Below are 23,961 nucleotides of genomic sequence, written 5' to 3'. Positions count from 1 at the left end.
CTGCATGCCATGGCTTACTGAAACAAAAAAAAAAAAAAAAAACAGCTGATTGTCTCCGCTGTGTTTATCCGCTCCTCTGCAGCCTTAACTGTGCCGAGCAGGAGTATAGTATGTCCTCGGCGGTGCGTTGGACATTTGCCAGTAATAATAACAAGATCCCATCTGTCAAACCGTGCTTCACAAAAGGTTGCATTTACATGCAAAATAATAGCACTTACATGACGGCAGGAAGGCACAGAAAGTAAAACATCCACTGTGTGAGGGATGAGATGCATGAGGTCCGCTGCCCGCCGACCCAGCCTGGGCTAAACCCTGGCCATCGAGCAAGGAGTTACGCCCCAAACAACAGGGTCTGCTACTCCTGCTTCCAGAGATGCACCTTCCCTCTTCAGCATCATGTGACACCCGGCAGCCATCTTGTGGCCAAGAGGAGTCGCCCTCGCATCAACAAATGGAGGGGAGGTGCCTTGTTTAGAGACTGTTAAACGAGGGGTTTGGGAAGCTGGTGGGATTTTGGAGAGTGGAGGCTGGGGGAGGGGGGGGGGGTGTTACTGGGGGCTAATCCGTCCAATCACATTGACAGGAGAAGGTCTAGCAAGACCTCTTTGTGATGGCTGATACAGGATCCTTAATGAAGCCTGATGAGTCACGGTTGATGCGTTGCAGAGGATTACATGTCTGACAGCTTCGCGTCCTCTCTAAGGAAGCAGCCGTTTCTCCTTCCGCAGCTTAGGAATGTACGCTTCACCCCAACCGGCAATGCTCCTTCCCTTCTGGAAGCTGGACACCATCCCAGACCTGTTAATCTGTGTGTCTACCCTAACCTGCGACGCAAAGGCACGATCCCCATGCACAAAAGGCCAGCTACAGCCAGTGGAAACCCCATCTTTATAAGCCTGGAAAAAGGGCAGAGGAGCTTCAGAAGGGTCGTCCTGAGGTCGGCTGCCGGCGCGGCCGCTGAGAGAGTCTGGTGGCTAGTACCGCTACCGTCCACCAGGTGGCAGTGTCACAGCATGCACCCCCTGCCGAAGCAGGTCTGGACTGCAGCCCAGTGGGAGGCAAACCAGGTGGGTAAGCTGAACATTGTTAATTATGGATGATGTGTCTATGTTCAGCACCTGATATTGTACTAAAACTTCATCTGGATTCCAAGTTGCGTTTAATATGTACGGCGGCACTGAAGCCCAAACCGTACTTCACCGTGATCTTGGTGATATTGCTTCTTTTATCTTACACCAAGAATTAATCCCAAAAGTGTACATCGTCAGCGAGTCATCTAACACCAGGTTTGAAACCAGATTTGAACAAGGTGAACAAACAATAAGCATAAACATAATTTTGTCCACCTCTCTGTGAAAGCGAATGTTCAGTGAGACAATGTCACTTGGCGTTAAATGAGGAAATACCTTGTGGCGTCGTAATAAAGGCTCTCATCCGCGGCATGAACGGGAGCGAACGCGAGAGCACTGCAGCTTCAAGGATCCGAACACGCCGCTGCAAGTTGCACCCGCTCCAAAGCGAGATGGAGAACAGCTGTTTCGGACTCTAAACAACAGCCCAAAATTACAGGATCAAAATGCATGTTTCAAAAGTCACAGACAGTTCAGAGACACTTCGGGGGAGAGCACTTACAATGGCTACCATGCCCACGAGATACGACACCGGCGGAAATGAGTGCCGGAATCTAACCGGATCGGGGGGCTGGACAAGAGCTATGTGAGGCATCCGTGTGTTAAAAAGGCCGGAGGGGGGGCAGGGGCAAGGGGGGTGGGGGGGGGGGCATTGAAAAACGCCCATAATGAGCTTGGGCTGGCGGCCTAAGGACATGAATAGTTGATGGAGTGGAATCAGAGAGCTCTTCCTGGAGCCGCAGTGTATCACATTGTCCCCCTGGTCTTTACAGTTGGCGGGCCCACAAAGGCGGGGTGCAGGGTGTGGGGGTGGGGAGTCCGTCGGGGATAATCGGCCGCAGGAGCCCGCTTGCACAATGGGCCATGCCTCACGCCACACTGTCGTTGAATTAAGGATGAGGGTGGCAGTGTGATGGATAGAAGCCCTGAGGAGGGGCATCGTAAAGGGGGGGGGCCTTAGGACGATTCCTGAAAAATTTGCGCCAAGTGCCTCAAAGTCTTTAATTATTGGAACATGATTAAATTCATCTGGGTTGGGAGTCCAATGTAATATGCTTTCATGGGGCCCAAAATCTCTTAGCGGCACCCCTGACCCCTGCGGTGCCTGCAACCAGAGGCCCCCATGAGCTCAGGCCTCCCCCCCGCCCCCCCGCCGCGTCGTCACCGGAAACAATGTCACTCAGCGTCTGTGTGCCACAGATGGCCGATGATCCATGAAGCGGCATCTAGCCGTCTCGTCTCCGCCGGGGAAAATCCGCTCTTTCGTCGGGAAAGGATGCCGTCGTGAAACGCAGCGGGGAATGCGGCTAATAAGCCGAGCGGCGTGGAGCGGGAAACTCGCCGACACTCCATTCCCCCACTGCCAGCGCCACGTGTATCATTTAATGGCACAGACCTATAATCATAAGGTTGCTGGTTACCTTGTGCAACCTCTGAACCACACAATTCAACCTGTCAAACATCCAGCTGAATGAATGGGTAAAAATCTGGGATAGTGTCATAAAGAGTGCCACCTGATCCAGTGATGTCCCCTCATTAATGATTGTTCTTGACTTCAGGGGACCATGAGATGTCTCTTCAGGACTTTGTAATGCTTCAAGAAATTCCTGTTATGTAAGTTTTTCTCACAGGGGCATGGGGGAAACGCAGGGTGAGCCTCAGCCTACGTCAGCCTTCACCTGACAGATCCAGCTCTTCCCTGGCCGTCTGTCACATGCAGGGGGGGGCGGAGGCAGTGCCCAGAGGGGGGGGGGGGGGGCACTCAGATCCAACTGCGAGGCAGGGGGATCAAATCCGCGCTCAGCTCCCCAGTCACGTGTCTTCGCCCAAACAGTAACGACACTCCGCCGCTGGTTTTTCTACGGCTCGGAAGGGAACAGAAAGGAGTTGCCGTGGCAGCGGGGGTAAACAAACAAATGCGGTACCATGGAATGCAGCAAAATATTTACGGCAGAGCGGCCCTGCCCCGGGCCGCTGCAGGCCAGGCCGTTTGGCGCGCCAGGCGCTGTTTTCATCTGGGAGAAGCTTGCGGTTTACCTTGGGGCGTGCCCAAGGCGGCCTCCTGTTTACCCCACATGCGGGTCAGGCCGGCTGTTTATTTCAATTATCTGAGGGCAGGTCTTTTGCGGGGGAGGGGGTCCTTCAGGGTCTGGTTCATTTCAGTGTCCTGAGTTTACCCCTATTGGGGGAGGGGGTTATATTCTAATACGTCTGAAAAGGGAATTTGAAATACATTTTGAAAATATTGAGGATGTTTACGGTAATTTGCAAGGAAAGCAAACATTTGGCCGAAACATAATCTGCTCTCCACAGATAAAACCTACATTTTCAGCACTGCTAGTGCATGACAATTTCAGTGTTCTCTGGCAGAATTTTAAATGATTATTTTTATGCAATGCATAAATTAATTTTTAAAAAATGCATATTTTGCAGTGTATAAATCTTTTGCATTGTCATAATTACAAAGAACAAACCGCAGCTATAATTGAGTACTCTGAGAGTCACAGTGGTTGCGGTATAGACACATCTTTGACTCCCTGCTCACGTGACTGGAGGCTGAAAGCTTGGGGACGGGAAAAACAGAACGTCTGTAACCGAGAGACATACGACCCACATGGTCATCGCTGACTCGGTTCACCGGTAACCACCACGAGCCCTCGGCGTGACCTCGCCGCGGTGGAAATCCGCACGTTGCACAATCTCTCGCCTTTCTTCAGAGGTCTGACGTCAGCGCAAGATCAAAGAAAACACGCTCTGCCACCTTGCCGCTGTCAACAGAGGCGCTTCTGACAGTTTTAAGAGCAGGCTTTTCGACTGTCGAGAAGCACGATTAAAGACGAAGAAAGAGGAACTTGTAGGGAAGTGGAACGCGAGCATTCTTCAAATGTCCAAAGCTGACATTTCAATAGCGGTAGACAATAACACGTCATTCATGGAAGCTTTCATAAATGCCAAGTAGGCTCTGTTTTCTGAGTATGTTTGCGTTTGTAATTAAATGCATATTTTTATTCTGGATAAAAGAATAGCATAATATAATTAATAAATGATTAATTGTAGATTGCATATAATTTAGATGTTTTTGTCATTCTTTATTTTACCCATTAATAAAGCTGGATATTACAGTGGGAAAATTCAAGTCGAAGGTGCCATTCAAGTTTGACTAAGGCAGACTGTGCTTTAATATGGTGTGCAGAGAAACACAAGAACATTAAAACCATTCTGGTCGATGCAGATTATTCCTACCATATGCAGCCTTACAGGGGCAGTGAGTGGCTCTGCAGGATTCTGTGCTTGTGATCAGAAGGTCAGCAGTTCAAATCCCACTTTGAGGAGGGCCCATAACCACCCTCCCCCCCCCCCCCCCCAAAAAAAAAAATCGCTCTTATCTTTATGTGTCTCATGGAGAGTAAGATAAAGGATTATTACTCTTAATGAAGTATATGTATATGTAGGCTGGTATATATTGACTCCTGCAGGATATTTTGGCCCAGCGACCGGTTAATGACCCATAGCCTGTGTATAAGTATGTTTGTTGAGAATGAAACGGAACACTGATGTAACTGTGTCTGACTGCTCCTCTGTCTTTAATCACTCTGTGGGCTGTCACGGAGCTGTCATTTCCCGGGCGACACGTTAACGGAACCCCATCAGTGCAACCCAGAGGAACAAAACAAACTTTTTCCTCTCCATTCGTCAACCACCCCCATCCCCCACTGGGTTGCCATGTTCCAGAAGAATGACATCACTCACCATTCCGTGGTTCAGCCACTGCGGAATGAAGTTGTCCAGCAGTCGAGGATACACCAGGTCTCTGTCGTAGAGGTACAGCGTCCAGAACATGAACACCACAAACTGCGGGAGGAGAGCCGTATCAGAGGGCCACCAGGTGGCTCGTCCCCACAAATAAATATATCTTGTGTCAAATAACATTAAGAACAAATAAGCCACAGAGATTTTATTCCTGCTAATTTGCTGTAGTTAACCTGGACTAATGACAACTGCCTTTTCGTTTTCCTTTCCTTTGGTTATATTCATTTTTGTTCTTCAGCCAGGACACCAAATGCAGAGAATGAGGTAAGAATCAGAAGAAGCAAAATTAAAGGGTCATTTCGAATTAAAGTACTATTATGTGGTTTGGATGGGTGCTAATACAGCAAATGAAGCAGGTGTTGGAGTCAGTCTGCATAGTCGTCCTGCATTTTACGGAAATGAGAGTGATGCAGATTTTGGCATTATTGAAAAAAGAAAGAGCAGTCCCTCCATCCATCCATCCATGTGCTACAGAGTCACTATTCCGAACCATATTTCCCAATGATTTTTATATATATTTCATATATTTTTTATCATATTAATAGACTCTTATTATTTATACAGCTGTATTATATGGTGAATCATCACCGTTATGAGTTAATGCATACCAAATGGTCAATGCGCTGCACTGCGTGTGAGCGGAGCGTGTGAGCGGAGCGTGTGAACACGCGTGTGCCTGTACATGCCTGCCCACAATCCCCTACGCCTTCATGCTTGTGTACCAGTCGTGCCTCTCTGTTCCAGAAGCCCCATGCTTTACATGCAGCGCCTACAGACAAAGATGCCGGTTTCTTATTTTTAAACACTCTCCCCGCGAGAGTGTTCTCAGCCCCAAATTCAGCATCTCACCAGCAGGACGGCCAGTGACGGAGGCTTGCTGGGCTGCCAGACTCTCCGCTGGGCAGCCTTTCTGCTGTGAGAGAGGATGCTGGGATAGAAGCCCTCCCAAATTTAGCAAAAGCCAGGGAACATGTCTGAGGGGCAGCGATTAAACTTGTGACAGCCTCTCTAGTGAGCATCGTGAGGCAGGACTGTGCCGTGGGCAGTGAGTGTGTCACATGACCACAGGATCCGTGGTCATGTGATCTGTATCAGCGTACGTCGTCCTGGGATCTGGTTATTTAGCAGAATGTGATGAAAAAATACATAATAGGTAATAAGAGGTTATATTGCAAAGGACTGTATGAATGTATGTACATACTATACTACAACTATACTAAACTAAATACAAATAAGCATATAAAAGACACGTTAGTATACAAAATATTTATTCTGTCACTGTACGCCTCCTTGTCTACAAATTGTTGGTTTGTGTTGTTTTGTTTTGCAATGTCTAAATTTATTTATATATTTATTTTGACATTTGTGGCTTGTTTAACGTGTGTTTTTCATCCCTCCCCGTCTGTTTTGATTTAACTTTCTGATGTATCTATCTACACAGGATGGATCGTTTGTGTGCATAAACAAATAAATTAAATGTCTTCTGAATGGGGGGGTGGTGGTGAGCAAAAAATATATATATATTAAACTATACTCTTGCTAAACTAAGTATAGAATCCCACTATACTCCTTAAAATCCAATACCAAAAAAAGAATACAGGCCATTTTCAGCCACACAGGAAGTGAAGGCCGTGATCAGACTACCACACAGACCTCCAGCCTCACAGCCCTGAGAGGACCCCCCCCCCCCAGGGGAGTGATGCCCACAAACAAGCCTAGGCAGTGCCCTAAACTGGCGCAAAATGTCAACCCACGAACCCGCTCCACCTCTCTGAGGAGAAACGTGCCCCCCCACTCCTCCCCAGTGGCGTCCGGCAAACAGCGCGGCAGATAATACACTCAAGTCGATCTTCCATAATCATTCCGCTAGGGCTAAGTTTCTCTCCTCTTTTCTGACACTTTCTTCCAGCTATACGCTCCAGACCACCACATATGACGTTCCCGTTTCACCAAACCTCTTCTCTGAAGGAATCCCAGTTTGATCCAGAGACTTCTAGCCCTAACCCAACCTATTTGCATTAATGAGCAGCACGTTGGGATGTGACAGAATCCTGTTTTGGCTCACGTTCTCTTGATTATTGAAGTATTTCTTCATTTCCAGTAAGCCCCAAAGGACAGCAGCTGTAATCAAATAAACATGTCTGCTTACGGTCAGAGTCCCGCTGAAAAGACCCCATTGGCTCAGAGTCATTCGACCCAAGCAGCACTGGAGACAGATTTTCCATTTTCCATCTTGTTCAGTGGAAAAAAGACTGATTCTGGACAAGCCGTTTTCCCCGACACATCCCCCCCCTCTGTCCCATGGAGCTCGCGTGAGCTCAGGGGCTTCCTAACCTTGCCAGCTGCCAAACAATCCAGCGCATGGGGGGGGGCTGGATTTACCTCCCTGGACCGGGGGGATCTCTCTGCAATTTGGAGTGGATGCTTGCCAGACTTCAGGCCCCACTGGGCTCTGCTGCAGGCACGTCCTCTCCTTTATCTGTGAGACTTGTGAGGACTTGGAGGGGGGTGGCAGCATGATGGGGGGGGGTTTCCATGGAAACCACCAAAGCTTCTGCCCCAGACACAATGGACAGGTGCTCGGAGCTTAGCAGCTGTGTTGTGTAAACCAAGCTGGAAGGCCAACTCATCAACATGTCATTCTTTGGGTGGGGGGGGGGGGGGGGGGCGATAGCCATGGGGCTCATCTGTTAACCTCATGATGCCTGACAGTAAGGAGCTGGAAACACAGCCTTTTCATTGGCATACTTTGAAAGTGGGCGGGAACTGGGTTGGGGTTGGAGGGGGTGGGGGGGGGGGGGAAACGACGTGCAGCCAGCTGGCAGGGAGAGAGCAGCACATCCGTGTTACAGGTAAACATGCAGCCGGCCCCCTGCAGGCCGCTGACGGGAAACGTCACTTATCAGACGCCTGCGGACTTCAAACTCATGCCCCTCCGTTGGCTCAGGGCCTGGAAAGAAAAAAGCAAACTGCCGACTGAATCCTTCCTAATTTAATTCAAATATTTGCCCAGTGTCCTCTAAATACAGAATCCAGCTGGGAGCCCTCTGTGAGCTGACATGCGACGCTGGCCAGTACTGCAAGTGCAGCGTAAAACTTCCTCACTAGTATGGACGAAGAAAGCAGTCCTGTGCTCAATTTAAATATTTTCCCAGCAACTATCAGATGGTGATCTCCAACACGGAGAGTAAGAACAAGACAAACACATAGCGTTTCCTTTTTAAGAGTAGCGGTTCTGGGCTCTGCGATATCAGCCAGAGGCTCCGTGGATTTGCTAAGCAAATGGGCCGGGAGCCTCTGTGAATGACGGGCAGTGTCCTCGCTCGCCTCATGCAAATGAAACAGTGCCGGTCCAGGTGGTGGGGGGCGGCTGGGAGCCGGCGGCACCGACCGGCCCGTGCGGGCTCACGTGGAAGGTTCCGGAGGCTGGTGTTTCAGTTCCAGCCTGGGGCAACGAGCTTGCTGGCGTCGGCAGATTAGATTTTTCGGTTAAAGAGTGAGATTTCACTTTATCTCCGCCCGGTGCCTATCTACAGCTTCCGGCGTCACAGCTTGGGGGAGGCAAGGTGTGATGTTTACAGCCCCGTTGTACTTTTAGCTATTTATCAGTAATGATTTTATTTCTTCTTTATATTATTATCATTCTAACCCTATTTATTCTGCTACTCCTACTGAGCAATATTATAATGATTTTTTTAATTATTAGTAGTAGTATTAATAGTAGACCCCCCCCAGCCACCTGCTCAGCAAAATATATTCTAGGAGACCCTCCACCTGTTTTGCAAAATTATTGGCCCACAGTGAAACCTTATCATGGGGCCCAGAATTTCTATCTACACCCATGACAAGTAGTATTGTGTTGTCATGCAGACTGTTGCTTGACATACTGTACAGGTGTAAACACATTTATACTTGGTAAAGTAATTCAGGCTCAGAGCTATTATGAATTAAGAAAAACGTCACGGCGCTGGGATTTAAGCCTTCAGTGTGATCTAGGCCCTTGTTCACCAGACTGCCTTCTGCGTCGGACACCATTCATGTGACTGATGTGCAACAACAGGAGCTTCTGGTTAAACAGACCAAAAAAGTAGTAGTACAGGAATCCAGTTAAGCCAGAACAAACAAACGTCACCTTTACATTTACCTAAAAGAATGCAATGTCCCGGCCTCCAGCCGTGTGGGTGGTTTGTTAAACTGTGCTGTTTGACAGAGTAGCCATTGATGTCTTTCATTGGACAGGGAAGGTCAAAGGTCACAGGAAGTAATCCAGCAGCTATATCTACGCATTGATCAGTAAGATGGTCTATTAACTTCTACTGTACCCAAAGAATCGAATCTGGGAGGGGGGGGGGGGGTTGAATCCAGTTTTAATGCACTCCAGGCCCTAGCGCCACCTGCTGGCCACTGTTGGAAAAACACTCACCACACCGACGGGGAAGGCGAGGACCGCCATCATCCAGTCTCTCAGGCTGATCAGCTTACGGAGCTGCTGCTCCTGTTCCCGGTTCTCGCTGCCCTTGGTCAGCAGGCTGGAGAGGTCAGTGAGCACACAAACCCCAAAGAAAACTGTCTGGATCACCTGGGACGGGGGAGGGGGGAGGGGGCGGCATTAGGAGACTCAGTCACAAACACACAGCAGCGACATGCTACTCCTGTAACTTCCACAGATGAAGCGGGTTTCGGAAATCACTTTTCACGTCTCCGGGTCGAGCCCCTGAAACCCACCGTGCTGGATCGCGATGCATATCTCACCGACAAAAATACAGATAATAGAGAAACTGAAAGTAGATAGTAAACAAGTGCCCCTCCCGCTATTAGTCATGCCATCTTATCAGAAGCGCCATTTTCACAAAATACTCGAATTAGAAACGCCGCATGTGGTATTTTGAATGGCGTTTTAGTTTGGCCAGTGGGGGGGGGTCAATCTATGCCTTCCGAAGTATTTAATGACCTGTGTGCTTTTAAGTGATACAGGGTCAGTCGTATAATCTAAGGGGCCAATAAAGGCTGCAGCACTACTTCTCAATGTTTGACGTAGTTTCACTTCAGAGTTACAGTCTCGCTTTCTCTAAGGATGGTGTGTCCGGGTGCCCATGAAAGTTAACTACATAACTAAACATAGGACTCCCTCCTTAAACCAGCTAACACCTCCCAGTGCTTAACTTCTACCGCGGTAAAGGCAACTGCAACCTTCTCAGAGAACGAGACAAAATCTGTCACAATAAGGTGAAAAAAAACAGGATTTCTGCAAGTTCAGATCCTGGAAAAAAAAAGGCAACTGTTTACGTCCAACTGACAATGCAAAACGATAATCTGTGAAGAACAAGTTTCACTTCTACTACACAGATGAAATGCTACAAGAGGCCTTAAAAAAAGAACAGAAAAAAAAATCAATGCATCTATCTTAGATTTATATCGTACCTCGTACCACAGAGCATCATGGGAAAGTCACAGTACATCTGCATTCGCTGACATGGGGGGAAAATATCAACACTGTAAAGAAAGAACAGTCATCTGAGTTATGAGGTATCTGAGGTATAACCAACAACAACACCGCAATATTACAGAAACAAAACGCACCACAGCACCCGATGGTCCCAGAACCCTAATCTCTTACTGTCTCAGCTTACGTCAAAAAGAGAGCAGGGCATTTTTAAAAAGGTCTTGTAAACTCTTCCATAATCATGTAAACTGTCAGGGCTCTTTCACGTGTCCCGAAGAAAGCTTTCCTTTAGAAAAACAAAAAAAAAGATGAACGATTATTAGATATATGCTAGGTAAGAGGCAAACCAGGGGGGCCTAACAATTTCTCCCCAAGGGTCAAATTCCATTAGCAACAAAAGCCAAGGTCCTCTGTGTCTGAAAAAAAATTGGGGGGGGGGGGGGGGAGTTCAGACTCTACAAGGAAGAGCGTCTGTCTGTACCCTATACCCAAAAGGTAAGTTGACACAGGATTTTTTACCAGACTCTGCTGTAAGCATTAGTGGAATTCAATGGTGGAAGCTATTTCTGCATTAAATTAAGAAGGAAGATGTAGTGTGGCTTTAATTTATCGCCTTTTTGCTCCTTAATCCCTAAAGCTGAAAGGCTGACTTTTATTCTCATTAAATCGCTGTCTCGTCGCAACGCCGATCGCAGACGCATCGCTCAGGTTGAGGACATAAATAACATCCCCGGCCATTTCCTCAGAGGACGGCTCAGAATTTTACTGCTTCTGCCAACAGCTAGGGCTAAAACCACCATCCAGGTTTCCTTTCACTGAAAATAAAATGCGACTGGCTTGAAAAACAGGCTTCTAATAGCCGAGCGACGCCAACAGCTGGGCATTAGGTCGTTTACAAGTTCTGAGTACTTTTCTCCCTCAGAATCCAAAGCTCTTGCGAGGCTACGATCATCATTGGATTTGAAAGTGAGTAATAAGCCCAGGACTCTTACCCGAGCTAAGGGCCAGAACAGAAAATAAGAATCGCTGTAGATGATGTGAACAATCACTACAATCACACAATGAAATTCAAGTCGAATGATTAAAAAAAAGCAGATTGGGACAAATGACCTCATCATGTTTTGCAAGCGGCTTCCCCTGAGGCGAATCTCAGTAAGGTCCACGGCAAAGTCCTTCGAGACAGATTCATCATCCAGATGAATTGGACTTTGTTCACCTCTAAACTCACTTGAACTTGACCTTGGACGAAAATGCTTTAACACTCTTTTCTTCCCCCAAAGTTTCCTGTTCCAGAAATGTTGACATTTGACATTCATTACAAATTACGATACATTAAGTCATATTTTTTAATCTGTTCTGCTATTATTTTTCATAGCAGTCTTTGGTCTGAGTATTGACCCATCATGTCTGCGCAATATTTCAGTTATGGTACAGTTTCTTGGTGCTGCTATGGGCTATAGTGTTACTGTCGTGCATTTTTAATATTTAAATTAGAAACTCTGATAAAGCCACTTCTTGACCATAGCATAACAACATGTTTTTTTTTGCACTTGCTGGACGACGGAGAAACTGAGATGTTTAACCAATCAACATGTTACCCAAAACTGGACCATGCTCCTCTGAATTCCTCTTGGTGAATAACTCCGCCTCCCAGTGACGTGTCCCAGGAAAGCAGGTGAAAGTTAAAGCAGGATCCAGAGACACAACACCAATTTTGTACTGGGATCCAGTAAAAGACTGTAGGTGATTGAGATCTCCTCCACTTTGGTAATCTGGAGGTATGTTCAGAGACTTTAGTGCAGAAAAACAGGACCCCCCCCCCCCCATTTGGGACCCCCCTATGTGGTCAGCAAGACCAATATTAATAACATAGCGACCATTCCTCCAGGAGCGTAATGCAAATCAGAATCACTCTGCTGTCCACAGGACATCAAACCATCACTTTTCTTTTCAACAACTTCAAAAAATTCCATATATTAATTCATCAAACAGTGTCATTTTCAGATATCAACCACAATTATATTATAAAAAAACAGCACAAAACAACCACAATCCTAGTACTTGTGACCAAAACCAACAGACCAAAAGTCAGGAGGGATTTACTTTTAAGTATTTCAAGATCCAGGCTTGCTGTCAATGAGAAGCTTTTTCCCTGTAATGGATTGCTGCAGCAAAACCTGTCTATATCTCCTTCTTAAAATCTTCCTGTTAATGCATCCTTGTATGCATTATGGATACTATTCCATGTATTACTATAGTGCACAAACATATTAATATATTGCACGTTACATTAATTTAGCAGACATAGATGAGAATTAAGAGAGAACGGGCATTAAGTCTCTGAAGCAAATGGGGTTATTAAGAGCCTTGCTCCACGGCCCAATGATGACATCACTCTGCCAGCCATGGGATTTGAACCAGCAACCTTCTGTACAGAGGCAGAGAAGTAAATACATTCCCCCTTATTCTCTGTCCTTTATAATAGAGACACAAGCCCCATCTTCAGTCTATACATTAAACTGAAGCAGGGACTAAAATTAGCAAAAGTACAACAGTGTAACCAGTGGTTGATGAGGCGTGCAAGTAATTTGTTGTTCAAAGCTTGACCTTTTGTAGCTGATCAATGGTGGTACTGTCACACACAGCTGAATTTGACGCATTCCTGTCTCCCTGAGCAACAATGGATGTGTACCACATAAGCAACAAGAAGATGTGCACTACCAAGATAACCTTAGAGTCAGTGCTGGAATGAAGGGCCTGTTTGCAGATTTCCGTACTCAAACACAGTCACTAAACCTGGTATTTAGTTGATTAAGATGCGTTTGAGCAGGAAAATCTATGGAATTGGGCAACCCAGATTTTCCACACCATTGTGTAGAAATTCTTCCATGGTCCTCCATCCAGGATTATGGGGGGGGGGGGGGGGCAAGCCCATTCCAAGGAGCAAAGGCACACTGAACAGTTTATGGATGCCAATTAACTTAACAGCATGTCTTTAGACTGTAGGTGGGAGATGAGAGCCCAGAGGAACCAGCACAACATGGAAAAAACATGCAAACTCCACGCATGGAGAGCGGAGGCGAGATTCAAATCTTCAAGCCTGGAGGTTTGATGTGACAGCGCTACCCATCGTGCTGCCCCATCTGTGGACCAAATATATCAAATTTAATTTGGACTGAATGCTTTCGGTTCTAAGCTCTATTTCATGTGAACGGTTTGAACAGACAACGATTAATATCCTGTCGCTCTGCTCTCAAGTGTGTCTCTGCAAACACACGTTTCAGTCTCCCTCCATAAAATATCACCGTCTAGTGTCACATTGGATAGCTATCAGTTCCTCTTCGTGTGACCGAGTTTTGGAAATCCCTTTTTCTGAGGACAACCGTGAGTCACAAGGCTTGAGACAGCTCTGAAATTTCCGAGACGACGCGATCAGACAGTAGTTGGCTACGCCTGTAATGTGCCAACGCTGTAAGTTTACAGAATTCCCAGCGCTCTCAGGGGACACATCACGGTATAGGTGATCTTTTGGGGTGTTTTATCTCCGCTGCTCAAGTCTATGGGAGGAAATAATTTTCAAAATATTCATGAGTGCATTCGCTGGTTTTTTCAAGAGAATATTGAAGCTATTTAATATTAATAAACTACAACACGTCTACCATCAAATCAGCAATGATTCCTAGAAACAAAATCTAATAAGGCACATAAAAAACAACTAGAAGTCAGTATGACAGGTACAAACATGTTTGAAAGTGTATGTGTAAGATGCTAAAATTATAATTTTGCCCTAAGTTTCCAGTTCCTGCTTTTCCAAGGTATTAGATTGCTTATTTTGTCATATATTACACTAGGGAACTACAGACCAATAACAGGCTATTTAAAATATTTTTTCCCTTTTGTTTTAAATATGGCCAGAAAAAAACAAACACAAACCGAAGACATCTGCCACGCTAAGACGCACAGCTCAAAAGTTATTGTTTCGGTGGAAATGCAAACAAATGGAGTATTTTACCGTAAGATTAAGGCAATTCATGCATGAAGTTTAACTGCGGTTAAAAAGCGACATGCAAGAGGTTTCGCTGAGCGGGCATTTGCAAAGCAGATTAAATGATGCTCTAATTAACAATGGATCAAAACGTGTTTACTTCTGCTTGGCCTGTTTCGTATTTGTTCACGTTTGCTATTAAAACGAGTTTAAAAAGCTGGAATTCTAATGTGGAAAACATGAGTCACGATCTGACTAACTGACAGGGCATCATGGGCTGAGAGGAAGCCGGGAGAGGAGCAGATCCAGATAGGATCGCGGCAGGGGGTGGAGGGTGTGTGCGTGTCTCTTATATCTGTGTATTTGGGGGCTGTGGTAAATATCCTAGTTTCCATAAGCACATGCACATTGTCTTTGTAGTTAAATAAGCCGTAAAATCCGTATTAAATAGGCCTACTATTTTCTTCTGAAATGAATTGCACGGCATTATTGTTTCTGTTTCGTACCCACCAAAATTAAGTTTATTTAATGCCAGCTGACTGGCATTATAACACACACGTTTATGCGCTGCTGTCGCATCTCGATGGCATCTTCCAACATCCCAAATCGGGATCGGTGGGTCCCGTTTCGTAATTCTGATACTAGGGATGACAGCAGCAAAGACAATGAGGCATCGCACCGTGTCTGAAAGGTGGGGGATGGGGTTATTTGGATGGGTGTTGGCTTCATATGTTAATGTGTATTGCAAAGGAAAACACCAGACAGACGAGGCTGAAACCATGCATATTCCACCATTACTACGTCTAAGAGGCCCGGTTCCAGCTCAGGGTATGTGGTAAGGAATCGCACAACAGCACCATAGATGCGACCACCACGATCTCTACGCTTACTCATCGCTCAACATGGCTCATGATGAGAACAACGGACACTTACCAGATCTATGAATGTTAAAAACTTCCAGCTACCGCCGTAAGTTTGATGAGCGGGCATATCAACTGCTTTATAATTGCAGAGGATGGAGAAATAGGAGAGGAGGATCGCTACCCTTAAAACTTGGGAGGGGATGAGCGCCATGTTTTTTTCGTTTCGTTTTCGTCTTTGGCTATATCCTCTTGATGCAATGATGTTGTTATGTGGGTATCTTTCTGTGCGGGGAAGGAGGGGATGGTGACGCCGGGATGCAAAAATGGGAGGCGACGTAAGAGGAGTGCGCGCAGCGCGTGCGGAGAAGGAGGGGATGTTGTTGTCATGGTGACGGAGACCGTGGTCCTGAGCGTCTGTGCCCGGGAGTTAGGGGCTGAACCCGTACTGCAGCAATGACGACAGCCAAATTTCATCATCTCCGAGGCTCTTCTCCTCACCTAATACGATTTGCATTTGTTTTTTTTCGCAAAGTCAAAAATGATTACTGCAAAGTGTGTACTAGATGATTATTTTTCCAGATTTTTTTCATAGGTCTACTTGTCGTCCATATATTATGCGGCCCATCCGAAAATTAAATAAAATCTGTTTCATCTTATCTAATCTCATAACTGAATTATAATTTATGTTAACGGAGTTATTTGCCAAATTCATTTCCTAAACATATATTCGGGGATTTCACACACGCTCCGTTCTCTCAGAAAGCAGTGTGAAACCTTGCTTTAATTTCATTTAAAGTGTGGATGTTAAAATTTGGCACACGCAGACTGTAACATCCTTGCATAATAGTTGTAGGTCTTTTATATTGTACTTAACCGTACCACTGTGTAGTTTGGGGACCTATAGCAGTAATCTCAATCGCTGCTTGCCCATAGTGACACTGGGAACATTCCAGGCGCGGACTGGCCATCGGGAACTCCGGGAATTTCCCTGGGGGGCGGTCTTGTGAGGGTATTTTCTTCCCCAGCGCCAGCATTATAACCTATATGATCGCGATCGGCGACATATATCAAGGCGGACCCTCCTGTCGGCGACAAAATAACAAATTGTGGCCGCTTGACAGCAATTTCCCGTGCTGCTGGTCCATCCCCGTTGCCGTTCCGCCTCTGGAGCGCTCCGAGTCGTGGAGCGATTCGAACACAAATCTGCTTTCCGAAATCATACACTAGCCTGTGTGGATTTATTATTCCCTGAGCGGCATGCTCGTTCTCAACATTTGACATGTAAAATCGTTTTATGGACCGTGTGTAGTCTGCACTTCACTGTGGTTTTTAAACTTTTATGGATTCTTTGGAACAAGGCTGCCAACAATAACCAATGTAGAAGCAGGTCTAGGAGAGCATGAAAATCAAAACGTATTTTTAAAGAAGGGATTTTTTTAAAACCCGTTCTCCATAGCAGAAAGATAAACCAGAATAACACTAAAAATGACTTTACCAGAAAACCGTTGGAATGACATCAAGCTCGACAAGAAGGCTAAAACATGTCCCGGTTTAAATGCATTTTTCTAAGTCTATAGTCCCACGGTTTTCTTGAGGCGCCCAAGAAGATTACAGGGTGAAATCCGTCACCTGAAGCTGCCAGTCAGAACCATCAGCTAGAACATCATGGATTAGATGTTTCTGCCTAGAGCTTTTCAAACGTCTATGAGGGGTTACGCAGGTGTTCTGGGCCAGGTGGAAGGCATAGCCTCCGACAAGGTTTGCAGAAGAGGTCAGGCTGAGAAGAACGAGATCATTGTGGAATGTGACAAATGGAGCAGTGCATGTAACTTTCCATATGTTCCAGGTGTCCATTTCTAGAAGAAATGTTCCTTTTGCTCCTGCCTCTCCTCTCTTCCATCTCTACCTCCCAATGTATCACTTTAATCTTCTACAACATACAGGAAGACACAAACACATATATTCTCACACACAGTACATGCTCACTGCTATGGTTGAAGTACAGTTTGCAACTTAAACAGTTTACACATACTATATATACTGCAAATGAACACCTAATGGTTCTGTCATTGTGCTTTTTTCTTATTTTTATGTCCTTTCTTTTGTTCTTTCTTTCCTTTCCAATGATTTACTGTCACCTTGTTGTATGCTTTTTCACCCTCTAATAAAAAAGAAAGGGAAAATGAATGAGACTGGCAGAGGTGTGAGCGGTGTGGCTTACGGTCACTGCAGATTTACTGAAATGGCTAAGTAACGGTTCCGTTCGTTAAATACACAGATATGGTTGCAGCGAAACCAAGCTACGTACGATGTCCTGGAAGCATGTTTCACGCTTGAGATGAAACTTCGAAGTGTTGCAACACCAAGAACTAAAAGATTCTCCAGGGTCCTGGGCGCCAGCGCACACCGCGAAGGTTTCGCTTGTCTTGTCGCGTGACGTTTTTTTTCATGAAGGAGCTGCAAACAGCCGCCCGGCGACCGCCCCGGCAACGGCTGCCTAGTGCAAGGAAAGCAGGCCGAGAGTTGCCAGAGAGCACAAGCTGTCGTCGGCTCGCTTGTGGTTAGTCGGAGTGGGGGTGGGCAGGCAGGCATGATACTGTTTTCTGGGGTTTCAAGCAATGCATAGTCTAACCTAAACCACCACCCCCCCCCCTCTACATGCACCCTGCCCTCAATGCACAGCACTGAACACGTCTACTGCGAGCATGTACATGGATATAACACAACAAGATTCAGTCAGCAAGAGTAACCGAATAGCGACCTTCCCAATTCCAAACCGATCCGTTGAGGCTCTTTTTTGAAGAGGTATCTCTTACACCCCCCTCTAATTCCCGGCTTATAGGAAGGGATGACTTTGGAAAAATGATGACTATTGATATGGAGTGATTTGGTTGAAGAGCCACAATTAAACCGTGCAGGCGGAGGGGAGATCTCATCGACATCAGCTGACTAAATGTTATCTGGTACCAGATTTACATTTTCATGTTCAGATATACTATGGCGCCGAGGTTCTTAGGAAGAGCTGATGTCGACTTGGCAGAAATACCCTGATTCTGGGGGTTATTAAGCCCCCTAATGTACCCTAGAACAGGGAGTCCTCAAACCTTTTAACCAACGGACCAGTTCAATGCCATTCAAACTTTCAGAAGGCCGGACTGGAGTTGAAGTAGAGAAAAAGTCATTGTAACCAACTTTCATTCTATGTACACTATTTCCAAGTACAAGATTAAATGAAGCGTTATTTAAAATAAAGATTTTTAAAATTAGATGCTCACCGGAGGCAAAGGATTGCAGATTGGGGGGAGTATTTGGTGGCTGGAGGTAAAATTTCCTTACTGGGTGGGGCGGGATTGCAACGGTTAAACATCTTTGTGGGTTAATTCATCCACCACTGGGTAGCAGAAAGATGCATTTCTGGGACACTGAGCATCATTCGCGGGCGTCAAGGACGAGGAGCTCTTTATGAGAGACTCCTGGAACTTTTGAGCAAAGTTGGATGTTAAGTAACAGATTCACATTTTATTGTGAATGTTTCTACAGATACTAGCTACATTTGCTTTGCTGCATTTTTCATTATGTGTCTCCTCCCATGCATTTTCTGTAACTTCTCTTAACTCAGACCCTCAGATTAAGGGTGGAAGGCAGGGAACAACCCAGGACGGGGGACCCAGCGCAGGGCACACTCAGCGCCGTGTAGCGGGCCGGACTTTACGCACCGCTGATCCTGGTGAAAGGGCCAGTCAGATGCACTGCATCCGGCCGTGGTTCGAGGACTGTGTGCGCCCCCTACAGGGCTGTCGCGCTGCCGTCCCCTGCTTTGTGTACTTCATTCAGGGGCGTCATAAAGGAGGACAACTTAGGACCATTCCAAGGGCCCCCTATGTTTGGGACATAATTGGATTAATCTGGGTTGGGGAGCAAATATGATGTGCTTTTATGGGGCCTAAAATCTCTAGGGGACACCCCTGCCTGTGGTCCCAGGGAGAGGATCAGGTCAAGTTACTTTATTTATACCCACAGGCAGATTAGGCTTGTGGTGAATAATCCTAGACACTTATCACACATGATTCACCTTACAACACGGGCAATTTAAGACAATAACTATAAAAATATAACTCAATAAATATAGTTTAAATACAATAAAATTAAGTAAATAAAGACAACAATTTAAAAATACTGTTTTACTGTAACTGAGACTTATTTATTTGTGTGATGGCTGCTAGATCCAGGTTTGTCCTGACAGGTGGGAGATGGATATATGGGACTTCAGTGCTTATGTAAATCTCTGGGGGCGGAGCAAACAAACACAAACATGCACCTGAGGTTGTTGGAACGTTCCGCTCTTTCTGTGAGCTGCGTGCAGGTGATTGCTGAGCTCAGAGCTAAACCGGGCGTCAGAGCCTACGGTAATGAGCATTCTGCCTTCCAGGGACCAGTGCTGACACGGGTGCGTGTCTGATTGCAGCAAAGCAGGTCAGGTGCCGTGAAGGAGAGTGTGAGAGCGGGGCTCCTTGAGGGACTCGAACCCGCGACAGGACCAGACAGCTACATCGGCACAAGTGCCAGCACTGGACAGAAGACATTCCTTATATAATGAAAAAGTCCTGCCCTTGTGCCCAGATTGAGGGGATTCTGCAAATTAGCAGAACCCGTGCAGACAGCATGCTTAATGTATCTGGCTGTCCATGCTTCAAGAACCCTCTCTGGGCCCTGAGACTGTACAGTCCTTACATGACACGCTAGGCCCATATTAACGTCCTATGGCACAGGTCACTGTGGTGGCCTTTGTATCGAATTGTATGGTTCCCTGACAACAGTAAGTGCTGCTTAACATTCGGGAGAGAGATATTTAGATTCAGAGACAGACTTTCAGTTTGGGAACGCACTTTTGATTACATCAGCTAAATGTTATTGGAGCTTTTTTTTTTTCCATATTGCATTCCTTTCTTAGCATGTAGCTATTGTTTGATAGACGGGTACTTCGATATGCAGTAAATTAGTGATCAAAGAAATAATGCAAGTTTATACCGAGAGGTGCAGGGGTGACGTATGTTTGTGTGCAGCTTAACTGTAATGACAAAATGAATGAAAAGACATATCTGTCAATCTGTTAAACATGCTGTGCGCTGTGGTGCTGAAAAGCTGTTCTCTGACCAGAGGGCACTTTGGGCTACCCAACCTCCCCCCCCTTCTGGGAGCCTTGTTCCATGTGAATAGCAGATGTCACAGCCAGGAGCATAGCCTCATGCCCAACCTCATGGCTGAAAATCAGTCCCGCTTCCAAATGTAGAGGCACGGCTGACCCGTCTGCTTCGCTACGAAACACGGGGGGACTCCCCCTCTCCACCGCGGTCCCATCGCAAACGTCCCTTTCTGCTCTTGACCATTATTTGGCTTGAAATTTCTCGACTGAGGCACTTTGGATTTCACGTGAGACTTACGTCATTCATCCGTTTGCCTACGGTTCTAATTTTGGTGCCACTGCACTCCCTTGATGTGCTTTTATTTTATATAAGCGCAAAACTGCAGCATCCCCAGGCGAAGTGTGTCCACATTGCCCAGGACAAGGGCAGAAAGCCCTGTCTGGTGAGTACATTACAGTAGAACCCTAAAATAGCACTCGGCATGAAGGCCTAAGGATGTTTGGTATAATGGTTATATACAAATGCTGGCATCAGACTGGTGTTTGTGATTGTTTACCAACATCAAAGTCTGGCCCATCGATCTAATGAGCAGGACCTGCAGACATCTGTTGTCTCTCGCATTTCTTTCACCCTTGTCCCGACCTCCTAATTAGCGATAAGTTCTCCTCATAAAACTGCTTGATTTAACCACACTGTTAATCACAGATAGCTGTATTTCTGCAAAGGTGTTGATTGGACTGTGTGAGAGCTACCTATTACATCTTCCGCAAAGAACCTGAACTCCTCGTTGAACGAGGCTTCCGGGCCAGAGACCTGCTGAATAGGGATCTTGAACAGGGAGCAGCTTGAATGGACGATTGTTGTGGGAGTTTGAATGAATCTAGACATCGTTAGATTTGCGTCTGCATTCCATGCTGTCGGATTTGCTGATGTAGTCCAGTCACGCGTGATATGCTGTCAACTGGTGCACATGAAAGTCACTACCAAGAGTGTCGGTACTAGAACAGCTCATTCGGTAAAACGAAGAAGACGAGAATGGAATTATTTTAAACAAGATTGTTATATTGAACCCACGGAGCCCAGATGGTACCAAAAGTCTGGCTCTGTTCACGGGGAAAGGAAGGTATGTGAGCGAACCTGAAATTTTAAACGATGTGTGGAAGTTATTAGCATCTGGAAGGACACTTGGCACTTGTTGTTATGTAGTCACAATATGCATTCCAGCCTACGGAGTTTGAGACAGGACAGTGAAAAGGTGCAGAAACGGGAAGTGGAATCTTTGGCAGCCAGGACGCTCTGTGCTGGGGCACGCTGCTGGGTGCCACTGGGTGCCACTGGGAGGTAGCTAGCAAGGGGGTCAAAACACGGCTGCCTGGACCCAAAACATGGGTGGCCATCTGACCAAGAGAGAAGGCCTTGACCAAACAGCACCCGTGAAATCACATAAGCCAAGCTAACAAGGGAGATGATTAACGGGGATTTAAAAAAAAAAAAGAGTCGTGATGCCCAGCAAGTGATAAAAACAAAGCTGGCAGTGTCACAAACGTGCACTCGCTTTGTCATGCATCGCACATGGTCAAGTGCAACACAAACTGCGCCGGGGACCACAGCTTATCATCTGCTGTTTGTTATCTCTAAACGAAGTGGTCCTATTATCATGCGCTCGGTGACTGAATGGCTGTTTATCTCATTTTTCGGCCATATTTAAACACTTCTTCTTTTTAAATAAACCCATGGACGGCTAACAGGAACAAGCTACGGAGCTCACAGAGCTGTGACTGTCGCCCACCCCCCTCTTTTTTCTGTAACAGAAAGCAGACACCAAAGACGTCTTACGGAACTCCAGAACGGGCCTCCGGTGGCGGTTAACCAGCGGACCCGAACGACCCGAAAAGGTCGCTTGTTTAAATCTCGGCTTGGGGGGTTGCAGATATACACTGATCAAAGAGCGCGACCGGAATTGTTGAGAATTGCATGCCCGGTTAAAACGAAAGCGTCCGTTTTGTGCGATGCATTAATCACGTCGGATAAAAGCTGCTGCTCCTTAGGCCACTCAGAGATAATGGGTCTAACGCTTGGCACGGCGGTCCATGCCCATGCCGCTGGCACCCTGCCTTTCACGCTGCCTGCATCCCCTTTAGTCACGCCGCTCTCTGCAAGCCCATTTCCTCGATGCGCTCTGGAACGGCCACAGACTTTGGTCTGGGTGTTTTTTATTATTTTTTTTTGTCCCCCTCATTGTCTTCACCCAAAGACCAGTCTAAATCAACAACCCGCCTCTTCCGCATATACCACGGTATCCTCATGTGCCTTTTTCCAGTGATTTAGAAGCAACTGGTGACCACTGGTAAGTCATATAACACTGAGAATAAAATGGCATCAGGAGCCAGAAGCATCCAATCAAAAAGGTTCAGTTTGATGGTGCATTTCAAGCTTATCGCTATGGGTGTTTTTCGATATGTGTACTTGATCGTGCTTGTGTCCTCGTGTACCCGTTTTATATCTTCTTCCATTGCCGAAGACCGGGTCCAATACTAAGAAGACAAGTACACGAGGACAGCCTCAAATATCAAGGATACATCAGTTGCATCCTCGCCAGACAAAATCAATCCCATGATTCACTGCACCGTATGTTCGTTCTTGGGAGGCAAGTTAGCAAGATCAGTCTTGCCAAGACCACAAGCACAATCTTTGCTTTCTTGCTATTGAGAAAACACCCCATATCTCTTTGAGGTTGTGATCACTTCTGTTCATCACAAGTGGTTAACTTAGCTGATGAGAAACTGGAATGGCTTATCTCCAGGAATAACTAATCATTAACATCAAGTAAATACAACTGGATAGCCATTGTTGACCACGCATCGTCAACGGTAGCCATCTTGAGCCTGGCCCTAAACTCAGAGTGACAACGCGGGCACCAGTTCCGTCACACGTCTGTCACCTTTCATCCCAGCGGGACGTCTATTTGAAACCCGAAGGTAGCAGTGACCCCTGTGAATAGGATTAAGTACCTTTATTAATACACAATGAATATTTCAAAATGAGTTATAGGCAATCATATTATATATTAATATATTAATGAAACTGTCATTAAAAAGGGAGATATGTATGGGCAGAAAGGCAGAGGAATCCAGCGACCCTGTGCGAAGACAAAGGTCACGGAATGTTCTGGGGGGGTTACAGGCGGAACTCGGCGCTGAGCCACTGCTGTACAGACATGGGCGGCTTGTCAGACGACAATAAAAGAAATGCAAACATCTTTGAACGGTGGAAATGGTCCTGTGCAAGCTCTGGTCTCATTTCAAAGTGGAACTGTTCTGTTGAACCAGACGTTACGGATGTCATGTGTTTAGCACATGGTAGCCCAGTTCCTGATGGGGAATATGGTCCGGCTCAGGAGGGGTACCATCATCAGCAGAATGCCTAGGATTTCAGCCGCTGCTACTAATGACGGAAATTTTAACCTGCATGTACATTTCCTGTATCCATCCATCCATCCTTCTTCCAACAGTTCATACTGGGCATGGAGAACCTGCGGTCTACATTCCCTACAAGCGAATGAATTTTAAATGACCTGTTTGGTAGA

The 23,961-nt window shown here is 46.2% G+C and overlaps 1 protein-coding gene across 3 annotated transcripts in view; it reads right to left on the bottom strand.

Annotated features, from left to right (window-relative positions):
* The window catches only part of aig1 (androgen-induced 1 (H. sapiens)), a 41,791-nt gene that overhangs the window by 13,703 nt on the left and 4,127 nt on the right, over positions 1 to 23,961 (bottom strand). The window contains exons 1-3 of one of the 3 annotated variants that reach the window (XM_023840948.2): positions 15,302 to 15,582; positions 9,364 to 9,519; positions 4,881 to 4,982 (exon numbers count right to left, since the gene is read on the bottom strand). In XM_023840948.2, coding sequence (XP_023696716.1) covers positions 4,881 to 4,982; positions 9,364 to 9,519; positions 15,302 to 15,442 — 399 coding nt within the window. In that variant the 5' untranslated portion in view covers positions 15,443 to 15,582. Of the gene's footprint in view, positions 1 to 4,880; positions 4,983 to 9,363; positions 9,520 to 10,416; positions 10,434 to 15,301; positions 15,632 to 23,961 lie in introns of those variants that run through there. The other 2 variants (XM_023840947.2, XM_072702798.1) reach the window with 2 other exon arrangements.

This window comes from Paramormyrops kingsleyae, chromosome 19, assembly GCF_048594095.1.
Source record: "Paramormyrops kingsleyae isolate MSU_618 chromosome 19, PKINGS_0.4, whole genome shotgun sequence".
NCBI classification, from domain to species: Eukaryota; Metazoa; Chordata; class Actinopteri; order Osteoglossiformes; family Mormyridae; genus Paramormyrops; species Paramormyrops kingsleyae.
Note: the sequence above shows the minus strand (reverse complement) of the source record. Positions and strands in the feature narration are given on the sequence as shown.